The following is a 14,940-nucleotide window of genomic DNA, read 5'->3' on the forward strand; positions in this document are numbered from 1 at the left end:
CGCCGGTGCCCACTGCATTGTTTTCTCAGTTCGGTATAGCAAGCCACTGCATCCGCTGCAGCTGCATGATGCCTTGCTGTTGCTGCTCTCCAGCTGTTAAAAAGTCATCTGGTGACACTGCTGGAAGGAACAGCGCCGGCTGCTTTTGCTGTTGTTCCTGTTGTTGTTGCTGTTGCTGCTGCTGTCGTTGCGGCACGGTTTGCTGTTGGTCAGCTCCGGGCATGAGGATACTCTGCTGCTGTTGCTGCTCCTCCCAATTAAGCAACGGTTGAAATCCCAGGCCCATACTGTTTGATGCTGCTAAGCGCAGTCTTGTCCCTTGCTGTTGCTGTTGTCCTGCAATCCTCTGTGCACTCTGCTGATATATGTCCTGTTGCAGCTCGCCCTGCTGACGCTGGAACTGCTGGTGAAGCGTGACAGCATTCTGCTGATTTTGCTGTCGTTGTTGTTGAGACACATTCGGCGTGAGCTCATGTCCCCAGAGCAAGTTTGTGTCTGCCTGCAGAACGAAATATATATGGAACAGTGAGATGGCTGAGTCCTTTTCTGTTCCCCGTGATAGCACTGACGCGAATAGCAGCAAACTCAAAACTGGACGTCAGCCGCCCTTTTGAATACGTGACACAAGGACCAGACACTGTGCCAAAGCAAGAATTCGATGTGCAGGGACAGACCTGGCGCTGTACCACAGTTTCTGTGAAGCTGCTTGGTGTCCAGAGCTTCTGAAGTTGTTCCTGTTGTGATAGTGGCGAGCATCCCTTAACATCTGGTAGAAGCGGAGAGGACGCCACTACGGGAAGGGGACAATCAGCTTCGCCATACACACGTAGCTGAGGGGGCTGTTGCTGCTGCTGTATATCTCCAGTTACTAGCCCGAGGCCAGGCGGTGTAGCTTCTGTAAAGGCTGGCCGCTGGTGATGCTGGACTTGCTGCCAGCCCGCTGTTGTTGGAAAAGGTGCAATGGATCCTACCCCGACAGCGAGCGGAGCCAGCTCTACGGGAACTGAGCGGTGCTGCCGGTGCTGCAGCTCCTGTTGCTGTATCTGTTGCATTTCTTGCAGCTGTTGTAGCTGCTGCAGTTGATGCAGTTGCTGGTGCTGCTGCTGCATTGGACGCGCATCCATCCACACTTCCTGAGCTAAGCGAAGTAGGTCATTCTCAGATCCATGTGCCTGCTGCTGCTGCTGCTGCTGTAAATGGAACAGCCTCTCTTCCTTCGCTGAAGGACTAGACAGAAGCAGTAGCTGGTCCTGCTGCTGCTGCTGCAGTCTCTCCTTTAAGCGTTGCCTTTGGCAGTGAGAAGGCCGGCCTACCACTGATGTAACTGCATTGACAGGAGTCGATATAGGCTCCGCCTGTGGCACCGGTGCTACGTTTGCCACTGCCGCAGCTGGAACGAGCACACTCTCGTCGGCTTGTCCTTGGTACGCCGATGCAGATGCCGGCTGAGAAGGCAGAACCTGTGGCTGTTGCGCGTGCTGCTGCTGTGTCGTACGAGCCACCTGTCCTCGTTTCTGCTGTTGTCGGTTTGCACGCGAAGTCTTTGCCTGGTGTTGCTGCTGTTTTGGGTGGTGTTTCTGCTGCTGTTCTGTCACATCGCTAAAGAGGTGAAACTGTTGCTGCTGGTGGTGTCGCTCTTCGGCAGTGTCTAAGCTCAACAGACTAAGCCGATGCAGCACGTGATCCTGTTGCGAGTTCATATGGACATCCGCTGACTTAGCTCCTTCCTCCTTTACCCCTGTCATGGGAAGGGCCACGGACTCCCCATCAGTAGCAACGACAGCTGGATGAGTCAGAGGCTTCCCATTAACCCACAGAGGGACTCCGAGGCGCCCAAGGGAATCTAGTAAGGCCGCTCTCTTTGCCGCTGGTCTGTTCTCGATATGCGCAATGACGCAAGTCTCAGTTAGCTTCTTCTGCTGATCCCTCGCGGCGGAAACTCCGCTACGTAGATGCGCTTCCCAAACCTCTGGCAGCAGCTGAGGGGCAATACAGTGGCGACACAGGGCCCCAGAAGGTGCCTTTAGAATAGGACGGGTTCCAATGCTGTAGTGACGGAAACGAGGGTCAATCTGTGTCACACAAGCTCCACGCTCTCAACAAAGTAAGAAAAAGACTGTCTGAGGGGCTCACGAGGCGCATTTCCCCCCAGCATTTTTCTCCCTCCACCTACTTCTACTGGAATCTGCGTGGTGAAAATGGGCGATAACAAACTTTGACGCAAAGGTATTTCTAAAACACAAATGATATGAACATTGCTCTGGGTTTGGCTACCTCGCAGGTCATGCCGTGGATCGCCTTCGTGGTGACCAGACGAATTTCGCTGGTGCAAATCCCCTTGACAGCGCATCCAGAAAAGTCCCTCACTGGCCTGTCGAGCGGCCTAGTCTCGAATGCCCGGATGGTCAAGTCCAGACATCCGCTGCTGCTACCGCCGCCGTTGCTGGTGTTCAACGAATCCGCCTGCTCTGAACTGCGAGATGTACTTACCATAGAGTAGCGCCAGATGTTGTTTTTTTTCCCTGAAATAGTAACACAACGTCGAAAATGCAGAGAAGCACAACTAAGACAGCCACTATTGAGCATCACATCTCCTGGAAACGCATTTTCAGGTAGGACATTGGCTTCTGCTTCTGTGGGCACATCACTTAATGCGTTCTTTCTGCAATAAGAACCTCTAGAAAAAGCAGTAGCAGAAGCCTGACCTAGTGCTGTATGCTGTTGTCCAGTACCCTTGTGTCTTCTGCAGCAGGATGATCTACCCGGAGTTGCAGCTGCCGCGTTGGTACTTGGAGCTGTCATGTTCTCTCCTACCCTCAGCCGCTTGCCATCAGTTTGCTGCTGCTGCCCATAAGTCCTCAAAAGCCCCTCGACATAGTTCTCCAAATGGCGTAAAAAGGCCTGAAGCTTTTCGAATTTTCCGCGCTCTTCCTCCTGTAGATTCAAGGGGATAAAAAGAAAAATATTGCGAGGTGCAGCATTTGATATGTTTCACTGAGCACATGAAGTACTGCACGAGCCAATCCAGTCAACGATGAGGAGATTGTAAGTGGCGCAAAAACAATTATTTTGGTGCTGCATCAAGGAATATAAGGGAGAACAATTACAGTTCACAGATAGATTCAGAGTGGGTGCTGTCAACACAAGAGCAATTTAAAATACGGCTCGAAACGAAAACACAGGGAAGACGGTGCACAATAGACGTCAGAGAGGAATCTTGAACAGAAAAACGGAAAAGGAAAGTAGCTGCGGGTGACTTATTTCAAGGAGCACGTGGCCAGACGTTGCGCGTAGAAGGAGCGATCTTTATTACGGGAGTATGTACGGCTACAATAATATCTGAAGGGCCTAAGAGCTGCGTGCATCAACTTTTCAAAGAGGAGCAACTGCGAGCCATACGTAGAAAAGCATGAATTTCCGGGGGGCAACGAATCTAGAGTATACTTGCTTATGTGTCGACGAAGGCCTGTTGGCAGCTTGAAGGCCTCAGCCCGTCATGTAATGACTCTATAATTGACGGATAGTTTATAGAAGCTGCCCTGAATGCCCCTGCCTGCTGCCTCGAAAATGTGTATTTTATAGCTGTGCACACCAGGCAAATGCTCATATTAGTACAAGCGGGATCTTACTTACACCCTCCACTGAGCAGCTCACGGTGAGAACCTTTCCCCCAAATCTACCGGGTGCATTTCTCTCCTGCAAGCCCCAACAACGGAGTCTCAGAGGCTCATGAAGCTGGGGGAGCAGCTGTTGTCCAAGCGTATTAAAGGCAGCAGCGACAAGAGGAACCAACAGGCATGGAACGTATATAATTGCCAACTCCATTTGCAATGAGGCCGCAAAGGTGTCGCAGATGCCCCCAGCGTGGGAAAACAACGTGTGAGCCGCAGGGTGCAGCGTCGGTGAGAAGATGTAGTAACTCTTCTTTACCCCTAGACTTTGGCTGCTGGTGTTGCTGCTGTTGTTCGTGAATTCAGCTGAAACAGCTGAAGTGCTCGAATCCCCCGACCCGAATTTCAAAATTCGGCCAAAAGGCAGATTCAAAGGCAGCGTTATGAGCAAAGACGTGAGGTGAGATCGATCGCATGTACGCTCCCAGCCTGGCGCCAAGGGTGGTAAAGAGGGCGGAAGTCGCGGCAGCAACAGAGAAGCCCGTTTAGCTGAGTTCGCCACTGAAGTCTGCTTGGCAGGCTCATGTCGTCCTTTGCACAGACACCCCTGCTGCTGCTCGTGCTGCTGCTCTTCCTGCTGCTGTTGCAATCTGGGGGCCACCGCCCCTTGTTGTACGCAAAGACTGCTGTCACGGTGCATTTGGTGCCCAAGCAACAGCAACTCTTCCAGCTGCTGCTGTTGCTGTTTCGGGTCCTGCTGCGAACGGAAAATCTCCAGCGAATCTTCTGGCAGGTCTGACTGCTGCCTGTTTGGGGGTTGCAAATGCTGCTTTAAATGCTTCTGTTTGGATGCGAGTTCCCTGTAGAATGCAGTCCTCTCTTGTTGCTGGCGCTGAAGTTGTTGGTGTTGACCGTCAGTCGGGCCCCAGCATGTAAAGGCTGATGCGAGCTGGCTTTCAACTGGACAAAGAAGCTGCCGCTTGAGCTGCTGCGGTTGTTGCTGCTGCTGCTCTTGCGGCTCTTGCTGTTCGGTTGATTGCCAAAGATCAAGCCTTGCCAAGGATACAATAGGTGTAGCAGTATCTCTTTTTTGCAGTGCCGTTACTGCTGTGTCTGCTGTGGTGGACGGTAGCGGCCAATCTCTGGATTCCTCAAGGCCTCCCGCTACGGCGACGTCTCCAGGCGCCCCACCACAAAGCTTTACTTCCGGTCTAATTGCTGTCGAGGTGAACGTCGTCCCGTCCGGAGGCGTCCTTATTGATCCCTTGTTATTTCGAACAGCTGGAGTGGCTGGAGCAGCAGATGCAGAAGTAGAAAACGAGTCTTCAAGGTTACTTGGTTCACCCAAGCTGCTACTGAGTGATACGCTACCACTACGACACAAAGAATGATCTAAAGGATCATCTGGCCAGGATGTTTGCCAATGTGTTGCGGCAGGTGTTGCTGCTGCTGTTGCAAGTGCACCAGCAGCCCCTGCCACAGCAACGACGGAAGAGTCTGACGGTTTCGCAGGAATGTCGTCACCCACGCACGCAGCTCCATGGGAAACCTCGCCGCATTGGCTGCTGGTGCTGCACGGAGTCTGCGTTTCCACATTGGGCAGTTGTAGCAAGCTGCTGTCTTGCTTTCGGTATTCTTGTGTGTTTCCTGCCGTGGCAGCAACTGCTGTAGGATCTGCTGTGTTCGCTGTGTGTCGTCCCCACTCGATAAACTCAAGACTGGACCTGGCCGTATCTCCATGCTGTGGCGGTAGAAACGGCAGGGGCTGCTGCTGGCTTTGTTGTATACTTCCTTGTTTTACGGCACTGTTCTTGGCTGCTGCCGCAGTGGCAGCGGCTGCATCAAATCCTAGCTCGCCTTGTGGTGTCTGCGGTGCTGCTGTGGATCCCTGAGACGTTGGCGAATATGCATGGGACAATCCCGGAAGAAATGCTAAGACACACGGACTATCTCCAGCACCTGATCCTGCAGGCGCTGCTGTAGCGGTGGCTGCAACGGCAGGCAGAGCTGTTGAGGTGGTGGAGGACTCCCAGATAGGAATGGTGGCATTTGCCTGCAAGCGCAGTTGTACAGTAGACACAATGCTCCCTACCATTAGTAGTTGAAGCGCTGATTGTACGTTCTGCTGCGCATTAGCGGGACTTTAAATTTCCACTTACAATTTCCCGGGCCGAGATTCTGTGCATCTCAGGTGGGACAGGTGCATGCCGCTGCAGCTGCTGCAACGGAAGCTGCACCTGCTGCTGCAGCAGCTGCTGCTGCGGCTGTATTTGCTGCTGCTGCTCGCAAGGGTCCGCCAAAGGCTCCTCGCTATCGGCAGCCTGTCGCTCTTCCGCAATCTGCGTGGGCTGTGTAGGAGGTGTGGCCGCTGGTGTCTGCATTGAGATATGATGATGCTGCTTCATCTGCTGGGCCAATATCTGTTGCCGCTGCTGTTTGTCCTCACTATCCCCTGTGGCTGGCACTTGAGCCACTGCTGTTTCGTCCTTTTGCATCGACCGTTTTATCTCCTTCAAGACTTCACCCAATACATGTGGTGGATACAACGTGTCCCACTTCTTGTTGCAGAGGTGGGGAGTGAGCCCTGCTGCGACAGGTGCTGGTGCTGCGGCTTCTTGCAAGGGCATAATCGTGTGTTTATTTGCTCTCCGTTAGCTGAGAGAATTTGTGAAAAATATGCTGCGCGTCCGCGCAGAGGAACTTTCTATATGGCGTGGATCCAGACCGAAATGCGGTCTGCATGTGCAGTTCGCCCGGGGCAACAAGCAGTCATGCGACACACGCGGCGGATCGGAGCACGCAACCCATACATACGGAAGCAGATGTCTCTGTCATATAGTATAAATTGTCACAAATATAGGCGCAAGCATACACATGAGATCAATCATGTAAACGGGCACTTATGCAGGTCCGAAAAACTCTAAGACGGCCGTCTCCTTTCCCTGTCGTTTGTCCGGGATTACGTTTGCTGCTGCTCTTCGTGGAACGACTTGTGAAACCGCTGTTGTGGCGATTACCTCTTCTCCAGGCGAAGATGACAACTCTAATATTACGGGGCCTTAATCCACTCAGACATACCTAGGGGCACTGCCTGTTGCTGTTCCGTGAGTCGTGGTGGCAAAAGCTGCTTTCTTGTTGCCTCTGCTGCACGGAACTTGCGAATGCGTGATGAAGTTACCAAACGTAAGCAAGTTTCTGGAGGAAGTTCAGTCGATTTCGTTGTGGAAGGAAGGCGTATCCTGTGCGTCTCTCTCCCGCTCGCTCCACCGAGCACGGAAATAAGAACAACGGGGTGTTGCTGTTGTTGTGGCTGCTGCTGCGTCCGCTTCAACAGTCTTTTCCTTCTTCTCAAGCAAAATGAAATGTTAATTTTTGGAAGAAGGCAGAAAATTAGCAACGGAATGGCAGGGTAACCGAGAGGACCTGGTGGCCCGTGCAAGGGGCCACGGCGGGGTGCGCAACTGGTGAAGCAGCACGAACAGCTGTTTACAGTTATGGTTTGGCAAGTAGAGTCTAATATTCAGATTTTAGGGGGCAATATATGATTGAATAAAGAAAAAAAGGTTGCCCTCAAACCATCAGAGGCTGGAAACGGAGCTGGAAGCCTCACTTCTCCCCCCAAGTCAAAGGTCGACAGTGCTCGGCGCTGCCGGAATTTAGCGCCTAGAGGCTCACAGCCCAGCGCTAGAGCTAAGAAATCCTAGAAAAACCCCCATTTATTTTGAGTTTATGAAACAAGTAAGAGACAAATCAAAGAAGCCGTTGCCACAGCAATACGAGACAAGGGCAGCACGGCACAAGTGCTCGTGCGCAAGGCCTGCAGTAACGAGCGGCTTTTGGGCGTATGAACACCCCAACAAGGGCATCAACAAGACACAAATAACCATGGTAAAAATAAGACTGAATCATCACTCGATGGAGGGGCAGCGAAGCGGCGGGGCGCTTTGATGTTTGGGGGGCGGGTGTGTGCTGCCGCGGCTGCTGTCTCCCGCTTCTGTTCGTGCTAGTGCTGCGGTTTCTGCAAATGCATAGAACTCTCAGCACTGTACTTAGATTTTAGCTCTAACTATGAAAAGTATTTCAAAAATTAAGTGTTAGAGTACAATAAGTTTTATACTGAGGCGGAAGATGGCGGTGCACGTAGTCATCACTGTGGCTGTTTTAGGGTCCCTCTTGCAACGATGCTGGGAGCAGCCACGGTGGTTCTTGAATAAGAGCCCTTTTTTATTTACGTATCTGTCCGAAATTAAAACGCATTGTCGCCGCTTCATGCACACTTTCATCCTAAACGGTGCAGTACACATTTCACATCTACGAGCAAGATCTCCACGTAGACGAGCACCAGCTCTACCTGAAATGTCCCCTTTAACCCCAAATACTTTTGAGCCTTATCAGAAGAATTTTAGACAAATCCTATTACATTTCTAGTGCTATACGGTTGCTGCTACGTTTTGCGATGCGCCCAGAAACGCACAACCATAGTCGTCCAGGTTCGTTGGAGAAAAACAGCTGTGGGATGGCAGGAAGTAATCGTCGAAGCAAAAACAATAGTGAAAGAAACACATGACCGTCTAATAGCACACACTTTTAACACGTACTGTTGCAGGAACACGTGCTCGTCCAAATGCATACGTGTTTACCGTGCGCAGCTGTAGTTTGTTAAGAAGTGCTCGCTCTGTAGTTGAAAAGCCTGCACCGAAGTTGCGTAGCTGGCTGAATCTTTTATGATACAAAATTATGGTAGTTGCATGACTATCTGAAACGTTTATGTTCCTTTTACTGTACTGGCGTGCCGGCATATTGAAACCATCCAAAAAGAATAAATTCCTTTTTTTGGGCTAGCTCCATGTTACAGTGTAGTGATGAAGAAAGAAACGAGGATATACCACAGCCGCTAGGTAGCACTAGGAGTAGGCAATAACACGAAGCGCAAATGCCGTTTTGAGGTGGGGCAAAAGGCAGTCTCAATAGATCTTAGCTATAAATAAGCCGTAGTGTGGAGTAAAGAGCGCCTTGCGCAGCGCACACCCGCGATCTGCTGCAAGGCCTGTTTTTGGAGCTTCCAACGGAACAGCCAGACTGCGTCCACTCCGTTGTTCTAAGCACCGCTGTATGAACAGTTGATACACTAGAACTGGTGTTTTATTCCTAGCCGCATTAAGACGAATTTAATTTCCACCATTGCAGTTCGCCTTCAGGTGGTTCGAGAACTTCACAACTAGCGAATTAGTAACTCTCTGCAAGTGTATGTTGCTGGCCTACAATTGTAATGGACTGCATATATATTTAAAGTTGCTTAGCGACGTTCCCAGGTGAAAGGAGGCCAGTAGCGTAAAACACCAAGCTCAAGCGATGCAACGGAATATTAGCGGTTTTCAATCGTTCCATAAGATGAAGACGGCCACCGGCATGCTCGACCGGGATGCATACGGGAGAATGGGACTCCGCTGCACTGATAATTTTTTGTGACCTTTTGAAACTCTCTAGAAGTGTCCATAGACTACGGCTGGGTTTTGAATATCTAAAGCGCTGCACATAATTGACACGCGCGGGTGCACTACTGAGCATTCCTTCAGAGGTCAGCCGACAAACCAACTTGGGCTCTTCCCTAATTGCAGGGCTTCTTGCCAATCCATGAAGAGTATACTCCAGACATTTTGTAAAGCCCGAGCTATGAAGCTAATTTTTCAGGCAAAGCGTGGCTGATATGTTCATCGTTCTTGCGTTGACGAATATAGGAGAGGCTTTTTGTACGGTGCTAAAGGGAGATAATGCCGCCCATAATGTTGTGTGCGCCTGCCGCAGCGGCTTTTTGATGGACACCTTATCTTTGATTCTGCGAAGTTCCTTGCACTCTTTGAGGGCAGAGAGAAGGAGAATAGCAACTCTTCCTGGCATTATCCGGGACATCAGTTCCGGCTGCGTCAGTGTTTCGTAGGCCTGCTCTGCAGCGGGCCGTGTTAAGGCGTTCTGAGGCCGCCTTTCCTGTTCTATGGGTTCATTTGATCTTTTCACAGCTAGGTTATACCATAGGCCTTTCACGTAGGTTCGCGTTTTGTCGGACTGGAATTACCAGGCTACCCTATGCTCAGTCAATTAATCTAATCCTAAGACGAGGAAACACGGTATAGTCCCACTAGGAAAACCCCGATAAGCGTTCGCTCCCGCACTGAACAGTGGGTCCCGCCACTACGCGTTTGATATGTATTGCCTCTTAACGTGGCTACAGTGCGTTGGTACGCCTTGCGTAAATGGCGCTGAAGGGCTACCTACTAAACAACGGCCGAGTTAACGAAACTTAGGGATGCTCTCTTGTCAAGGAGCCCGTCACGCCTAAGCCTTAGCATCTCGAAAGCAAGCACTGCCACCATGCCCCCACCGTAGAGTGTAACTTGGCCGTCGGTCACCATCTCCGCACTCAGAAGCTCCCATCGACACTCCGCGAGGGCTTCGATTCCCTCAATTTTCGTTCCTCTCCCCACACGCACACATACACGAACACAGAGACAGTGCAAATGTAACGTGGAATGTGCGCGCTTATGTGTTTGCTTTGCTTTGCATAGGCAACGTAGACGCCCGCAACGGATCGACCCACGTGCAGATTAGATGACCAAGCGCCGCTCGGCTCTTGCGCTCAGCAAAACAGCTAAGCCGATTCGGCACGCGCCAACAGAGTTGTTCACCAGTGGAGCTGCAATGTAATTACGTCGCATAGTAAAACAGCTAGGCTACTAATCATAGTTACCGGTAACAATAAAGCCTCATACGTAATGCCGCTGTCGCCGTGCTCGCGTGTCGCTTCACTGCCGAGTTCGTTGCACTTTGCGTGCTCGATTGTGGTGACTTGGTGAGCATTCATGGTCCCTAGCAAATCTGAATACGAATATGCATCTAACAGGTTGGACATTGACCATTCATTGTGCAAATTCAAAAACATTCCTACTCAGAAGACACTTTTTGCTTGTGACGGTTTCCCTGTCTCCATCTAGGGGCTCAACACTACACTCGACCGACCTTGAGTGCGTTTAATGTAAATGCACAGTTCTTCAGGACCTCTATAGTATAAACTTTCACAAATTCGCAATTTGAGCGCCTTTTAGAGACGTCTTGTAGCGGTCGTTTGTGGTACCGCAGTGACTTCAGATTCAGTGTAGCCGAAGCCTACACCGCTTTGCTGCAGTGCTGTGACTACACGAGCGCCCTCTAGTGCAAGTGTTTGTTAATCTATTCAGTACACATGGAGACGGATAATGAAGATCTGACGAACGGTAATTCGACAATTTGCTCCCGAGTTTTTGTGCGTCGGTGTTCACCCCCAACCAGCCCCTATCACCCTTGGTGGCTGGCCAGAGCCTGAAGATAGCAATAACCTGTTGTTCGACTTAAAACTTCTTTACCTTTTGCAGTCTTCTGTTTTATATAATTGAGGCCTCATCAGCAGTCCTAGTGCTGTGAGCGAAGGCACTGCGGCGCACTGCACATCACTCGAGACCTCAGGCTCGTCCGCGGCTAGGCCTGCTGCTTCTGCAGTTCCATAGACATTCTGTACTCCATAATAGCACTTTATACAGGATATTAGTGTCATAGAGCTTCTGAAAGTCTCAACGTATCCTCATTTGCAGTGGAAGGAGCGCCGCAGCTGCACCATCGGCCATTGCGGCTGCTGGTGCTGCGGCCGCGGTATGTCACCAGTGGTCCTGGGACTTCGTATCTCCGATTTGGGGGGCCTCACAAAGGGAACTGGGCTAGGCTGCTGAAGCCTTTGCCCCAGCTGTTGCCCTTGCTCCTGCTGCACTCCGCACAGCAGCAGCAGCAGCAGCAGCAACGAAGGAACAATAGCAGTCAGCACATAGCAATGTCAAAGGAAAACCAGTCCTCTGAGTCGTCCCCCCCATCCGAAAAGGTATCAGAAAGAGATGAATCTCCTGCGGAAGAGACTCGTGAAGAGCCTGCAGTGCGTTATTCGCGGGGCTGCTGCTGCTGCATCGCGGCTGCTGCCGCTGCTACTGCTTCGCCTAAGAATTAATGGCGGGTGACAGCGAACCCTCCTTTGTCACAATTTTCAGGAGTAGCTACTTATTCTTGAGCCTTATTGCGCCGCATTCTGCGGCAAAAGCGGCAGCTGCAGCAACTCGAGGAACTCTGTGGCATGCGTTTTCCACTCCTTTACCTGCTTGAGCTTGTGTGCAGAGCTCTCCGTGGTGGTCTTTTGGACTAGTTTCCGCGGCTGCAGCAGCTGCTGCTGCTGCAGTGACTGGCTCGGACAGGGCCAGCCCGGGGAGCCCTGCAGACGAGGCATCGGGCGATGAGCAGGAAGACTCAGGAGCAGCAGACAGAAGAGGAGCGGCAACAGGAGATGCAGCAGCCAAAGATGGGGAAACCGGAGCCACTGTACGGTTTCATCCGGAGGCGACGGCGGGGGGAAAGGGAGCAGGAAGGCGACGGAGGGTGCGAGAGGACGCAGTAGCCAACATGGGCTTCGTGGAGCTAGTGGAGAACTTGCTGCTGACACACGACAGCAGCAGCAGAAGGAGCTACAGGAGCAGCAGCGTCGGGAGCATCATAACGGAGGCCAGCGAGCCAGACAGTGAGGTTGACTCAACAGAGCCTCAGAGAGAAGAGGTGACCTACCACACATCCCAAGCTGCGCAGCGCAGCCCTTTTAGCTATTATGAGCGGTGCAGGACTCTGGCAGCCACGCACAGAAAGTAGCTGAAAGATTTTGTAGGGTAGGAGTAGGCCTTGACTGATTTGTGAGCCATGCGCATGCGGAATGCGTCTCTTTAGTTTCACATGGTGTGGATTCATTTATATCCACGTGTGCGAACTATATCCGGTGCTTTGGCTAGAAATTTCAGAGTTTTTCCCCCTGTGCTCAACGTGGTTAGCTCGTAGCAGTGGTGTTTTGCTGTGGCATTGTGGACTAGTGCTAGCTTCTTAAAGAGGCACTAAACAAACACACACATAGTGGCCGCAGGCAAAGTAGGAAAGCGCATATTTGCCTCCAGCGGGACCGGCTAAGACCCGCCTCCCAGCACCAGCGGCGAACCATGCGTCTAGGCCCATACACTTGCCTGAGCATCTCTAATGGCCCTCTGGCCACTTGGTTAGATCTGCTTAGCGCAGTATATTTTTGTTGCTTTGCGCATGATGCGTGCCTTAGTCTCCTGCTGCTTCGTTGCGCCCAGCGTGAATTCTCATTTTGGAAGTGTAATACTGTGCAGTACGCGATTGAACGGGGTAGGGCAACGGCTTCAAGGTGGGGGTGAGAAGTGTGCATTGAGATCTCCGTGTGTTTGCTGTCCAGGAGGGTTTGGACCAGGAAAGCTGGGAATGGGAAGCGGAGGAAATCTCGGCCTTTGCATCCCAAATTCACATGAAGATGAGGCAGCAGTTAGAACAGGAGGCGGCCTTTGTAGAGCTAGGTTTCAAAAGCGGCATTGCTGTAATGACAGGTGCACTTGGCATCGAGGATGATACCAAGGTGTGCCCACGTCGTAACTAGATGCAAGCTTTTTCTTACAGGCCCTGCGTAGTAGTCTCATTTATTGCATTTGTATTCTATATGCCTGTTCTAGGCTCTGCAAAGTTCCTTGTGGCACTCAGCTGTGCTCTAACAGGCGTTGCTGGCTGCTGCATCTCGACCGCACAGAGGAATAGGGCAGCTGCTGCCCTAAGGAGCATGCATCCCATGTCCTGTCAGCAGCTTGTGAACCCATTAGCATGTGCCTCAATTTGTAGTTCTACAAATACCCCAGTGGGTATATGGCGGCTATGTGGTAGATGTTCCTACGCGTATGGTCCAGTCTGTAAAAGTTGTGCTCAGATGCTGTTGCGGGAGGGCCGTCTCGCGGGGCTTGGTTTGACGCCTCTCGATGATGAGACACAGACAAGCATACAGCGAATAGACCTTAGCATGCTTTTGACGCTTACTCCACAGAACTACGGTAAGCACAAAACGTGACATGTGAGGGAGGATTCCTGTATTACCAGTGAGGCAAGCAGAGGCAAGGGCTATAATAAGCACTTAGATTATTTCATACGGGATGGGGCTTTGCTAGGTTTCGGCGCAATTTTTGCTGTCCCTTTCTAATGTTCTAACCTGCCGCTTTGAACCCCAGTATAACGCTGGGTTCCAAGGTCATTTGAACTACTCACTACAGGCGCTGTAATCTTCCCCCGAGCTGCGCCTGCCTCTTCATGCCTTCCTGAGTCTTTTCAGCTTCCATTGCAATATCTTTTTCCCACTTGTGCTTTTGTGCAGAGCAATGGAAGAAATCACTTTGCCTCGTTCCCCCGCAGCCCGTGCTCAGTGTTCGCTCTTCTCACCGTCATTCCAACAGTAAACCGAAGCCCTACACTGATGCTTTTATTTTATTGAAAAGCACTAAAATAATGGTGCTACGCAGCGTGTACGCGGGGGCGTTTAGCCTTTCAGCGCGACTTTATCTTGCAGCCTAGCTCCAACTCAGCCTATGGCTGCCGGGGTCAGGTTTCAAAGGGTTAAGGTTCCGACGCTTAGAGTTCTGCATTGCTTTTCTCAGGAAGCCGTCTAGTAAGCCCTACTGGCATCTCGGACCAACTGCGTAAGACTGCGCAAAGCTATGCCCTGACGACCAAATCCTAACATGCACAATACACGCGTTATAGTATCGGGAAGTAGTAGAGCTGCCGAACATAGACCCCTAGAGCCCTTCGTGGTTGGTTGAGAAGTGCAGGTTCAATTTTGGTGATTTTTTCCCAGGATCCCCTCTGTTCAAAATGCACCGCGAGTTGGCGCGACTGGGAAGTACTAGCAGCGAGGACTCTGTCTCGGACTCTGATACGGAACAGAACAGCAGTGCAGTGAACAGCAGCAGTAGCAGCAAGCACGTTGACCTCCCGTTAGCCGCAAATGCAACAAATCCATCGGGGGGCGCCAAACCCTCTTCCCAACGCACTTTGGGAGTCCCTGGAGGGGTCAAGCCTGAGGTACCCCCGCTGCCCACGGGGGTCCCTCGGCTGCACTTAGGTCCCACTCTTTCGGTCACTGTGCCATCAGGGGATTGCCCGTCTCCCTCTTCTGGGGTATCCTCTAGCCTGCCGCCTGCTGGGGGCTCGAGCCTGCAGGTGGGGGGGCCCAGTTGATGTTAGTTCCGTTTCACGTGGGTACCAAGTTAGGAGAGGGGTTGTTGTCAGCCTTTTGAGCTTATGGGTTTCCTTTAGGTAGTTTCTTTCCGAAGACCCTCAGCACTCCAAAATGGGGATAGGGTCCCAATGAACCTTTCTGCATTCTCTCTTCTGAAATTTGAAAACCTGAGTTGGTGTTGTCTGTCTGCCAGTTTTATCT

The 14,940-nt window shown here is 51.5% G+C and overlaps 3 protein-coding genes across 3 annotated transcripts; 1 reads left to right on the plus strand and 2 right to left on the minus strand.

The window, feature by feature from the left end:
- Window positions 1-25: 25 nt before the first annotated feature.
- ENH_00065580 (hypothetical protein) lies at window positions 26-3,004 on the minus strand (the record flags this gene model as incomplete). The annotated part of the gene is made up of 4 exons (XM_013581842.1): window positions 26-499; window positions 675-2,072; window positions 2,275-2,522; window positions 2,875-3,004. The coding sequence occupies 4 exons, from the start codon at window positions 3,002-3,004 to the stop codon at window positions 26-28; spliced, it is 2,250 nt and encodes a 749-aa protein (XP_013437296.1).
- Window positions 3,005-3,603: 599 nt separating this feature from the next.
- Window positions 3,604-6,238, minus strand: ENH_00065590 (hypothetical protein, conserved; the record flags this gene model as incomplete). Its single annotated transcript, XM_013581843.1, has 2 exons — window positions 3,604-5,664; window positions 5,771-6,238. The coding sequence occupies 2 exons, from the start codon at window positions 6,236-6,238 to the stop codon at window positions 3,604-3,606; spliced, it is 2,529 nt and encodes an 842-aa protein (XP_013437297.1).
- A 5,228-nt stretch (window positions 6,239-11,466) lies between these two features.
- On the plus strand, window positions 11,467-14,738 carry ENH_00065600 (hypothetical protein, conserved; the record flags this gene model as incomplete). Its single annotated transcript, XM_013581844.1, has 7 exons — window positions 11,467-11,565; window positions 11,802-12,233; window positions 12,919-13,095; window positions 13,438-13,558; window positions 13,876-13,953; window positions 14,156-14,197; window positions 14,356-14,738. 7 exons carry the CDS (start codon window positions 11,467-11,469, stop codon window positions 14,736-14,738), a joined length of 1,332 nt encoding a protein of 443 aa, XP_013437298.1.
- Between the last annotated feature and the right edge of the window lie 202 nt (window positions 14,739-14,940).

This window comes from Eimeria necatrix, genomic scaffold (assembly GCF_000499385.1).
Source record: "Eimeria necatrix Houghton genomic scaffold, Enh_scaff5, whole genome shotgun sequence".
NCBI classification, from domain to species: Eukaryota; Apicomplexa; class Conoidasida; order Eucoccidiorida; family Eimeriidae; genus Eimeria; species Eimeria necatrix.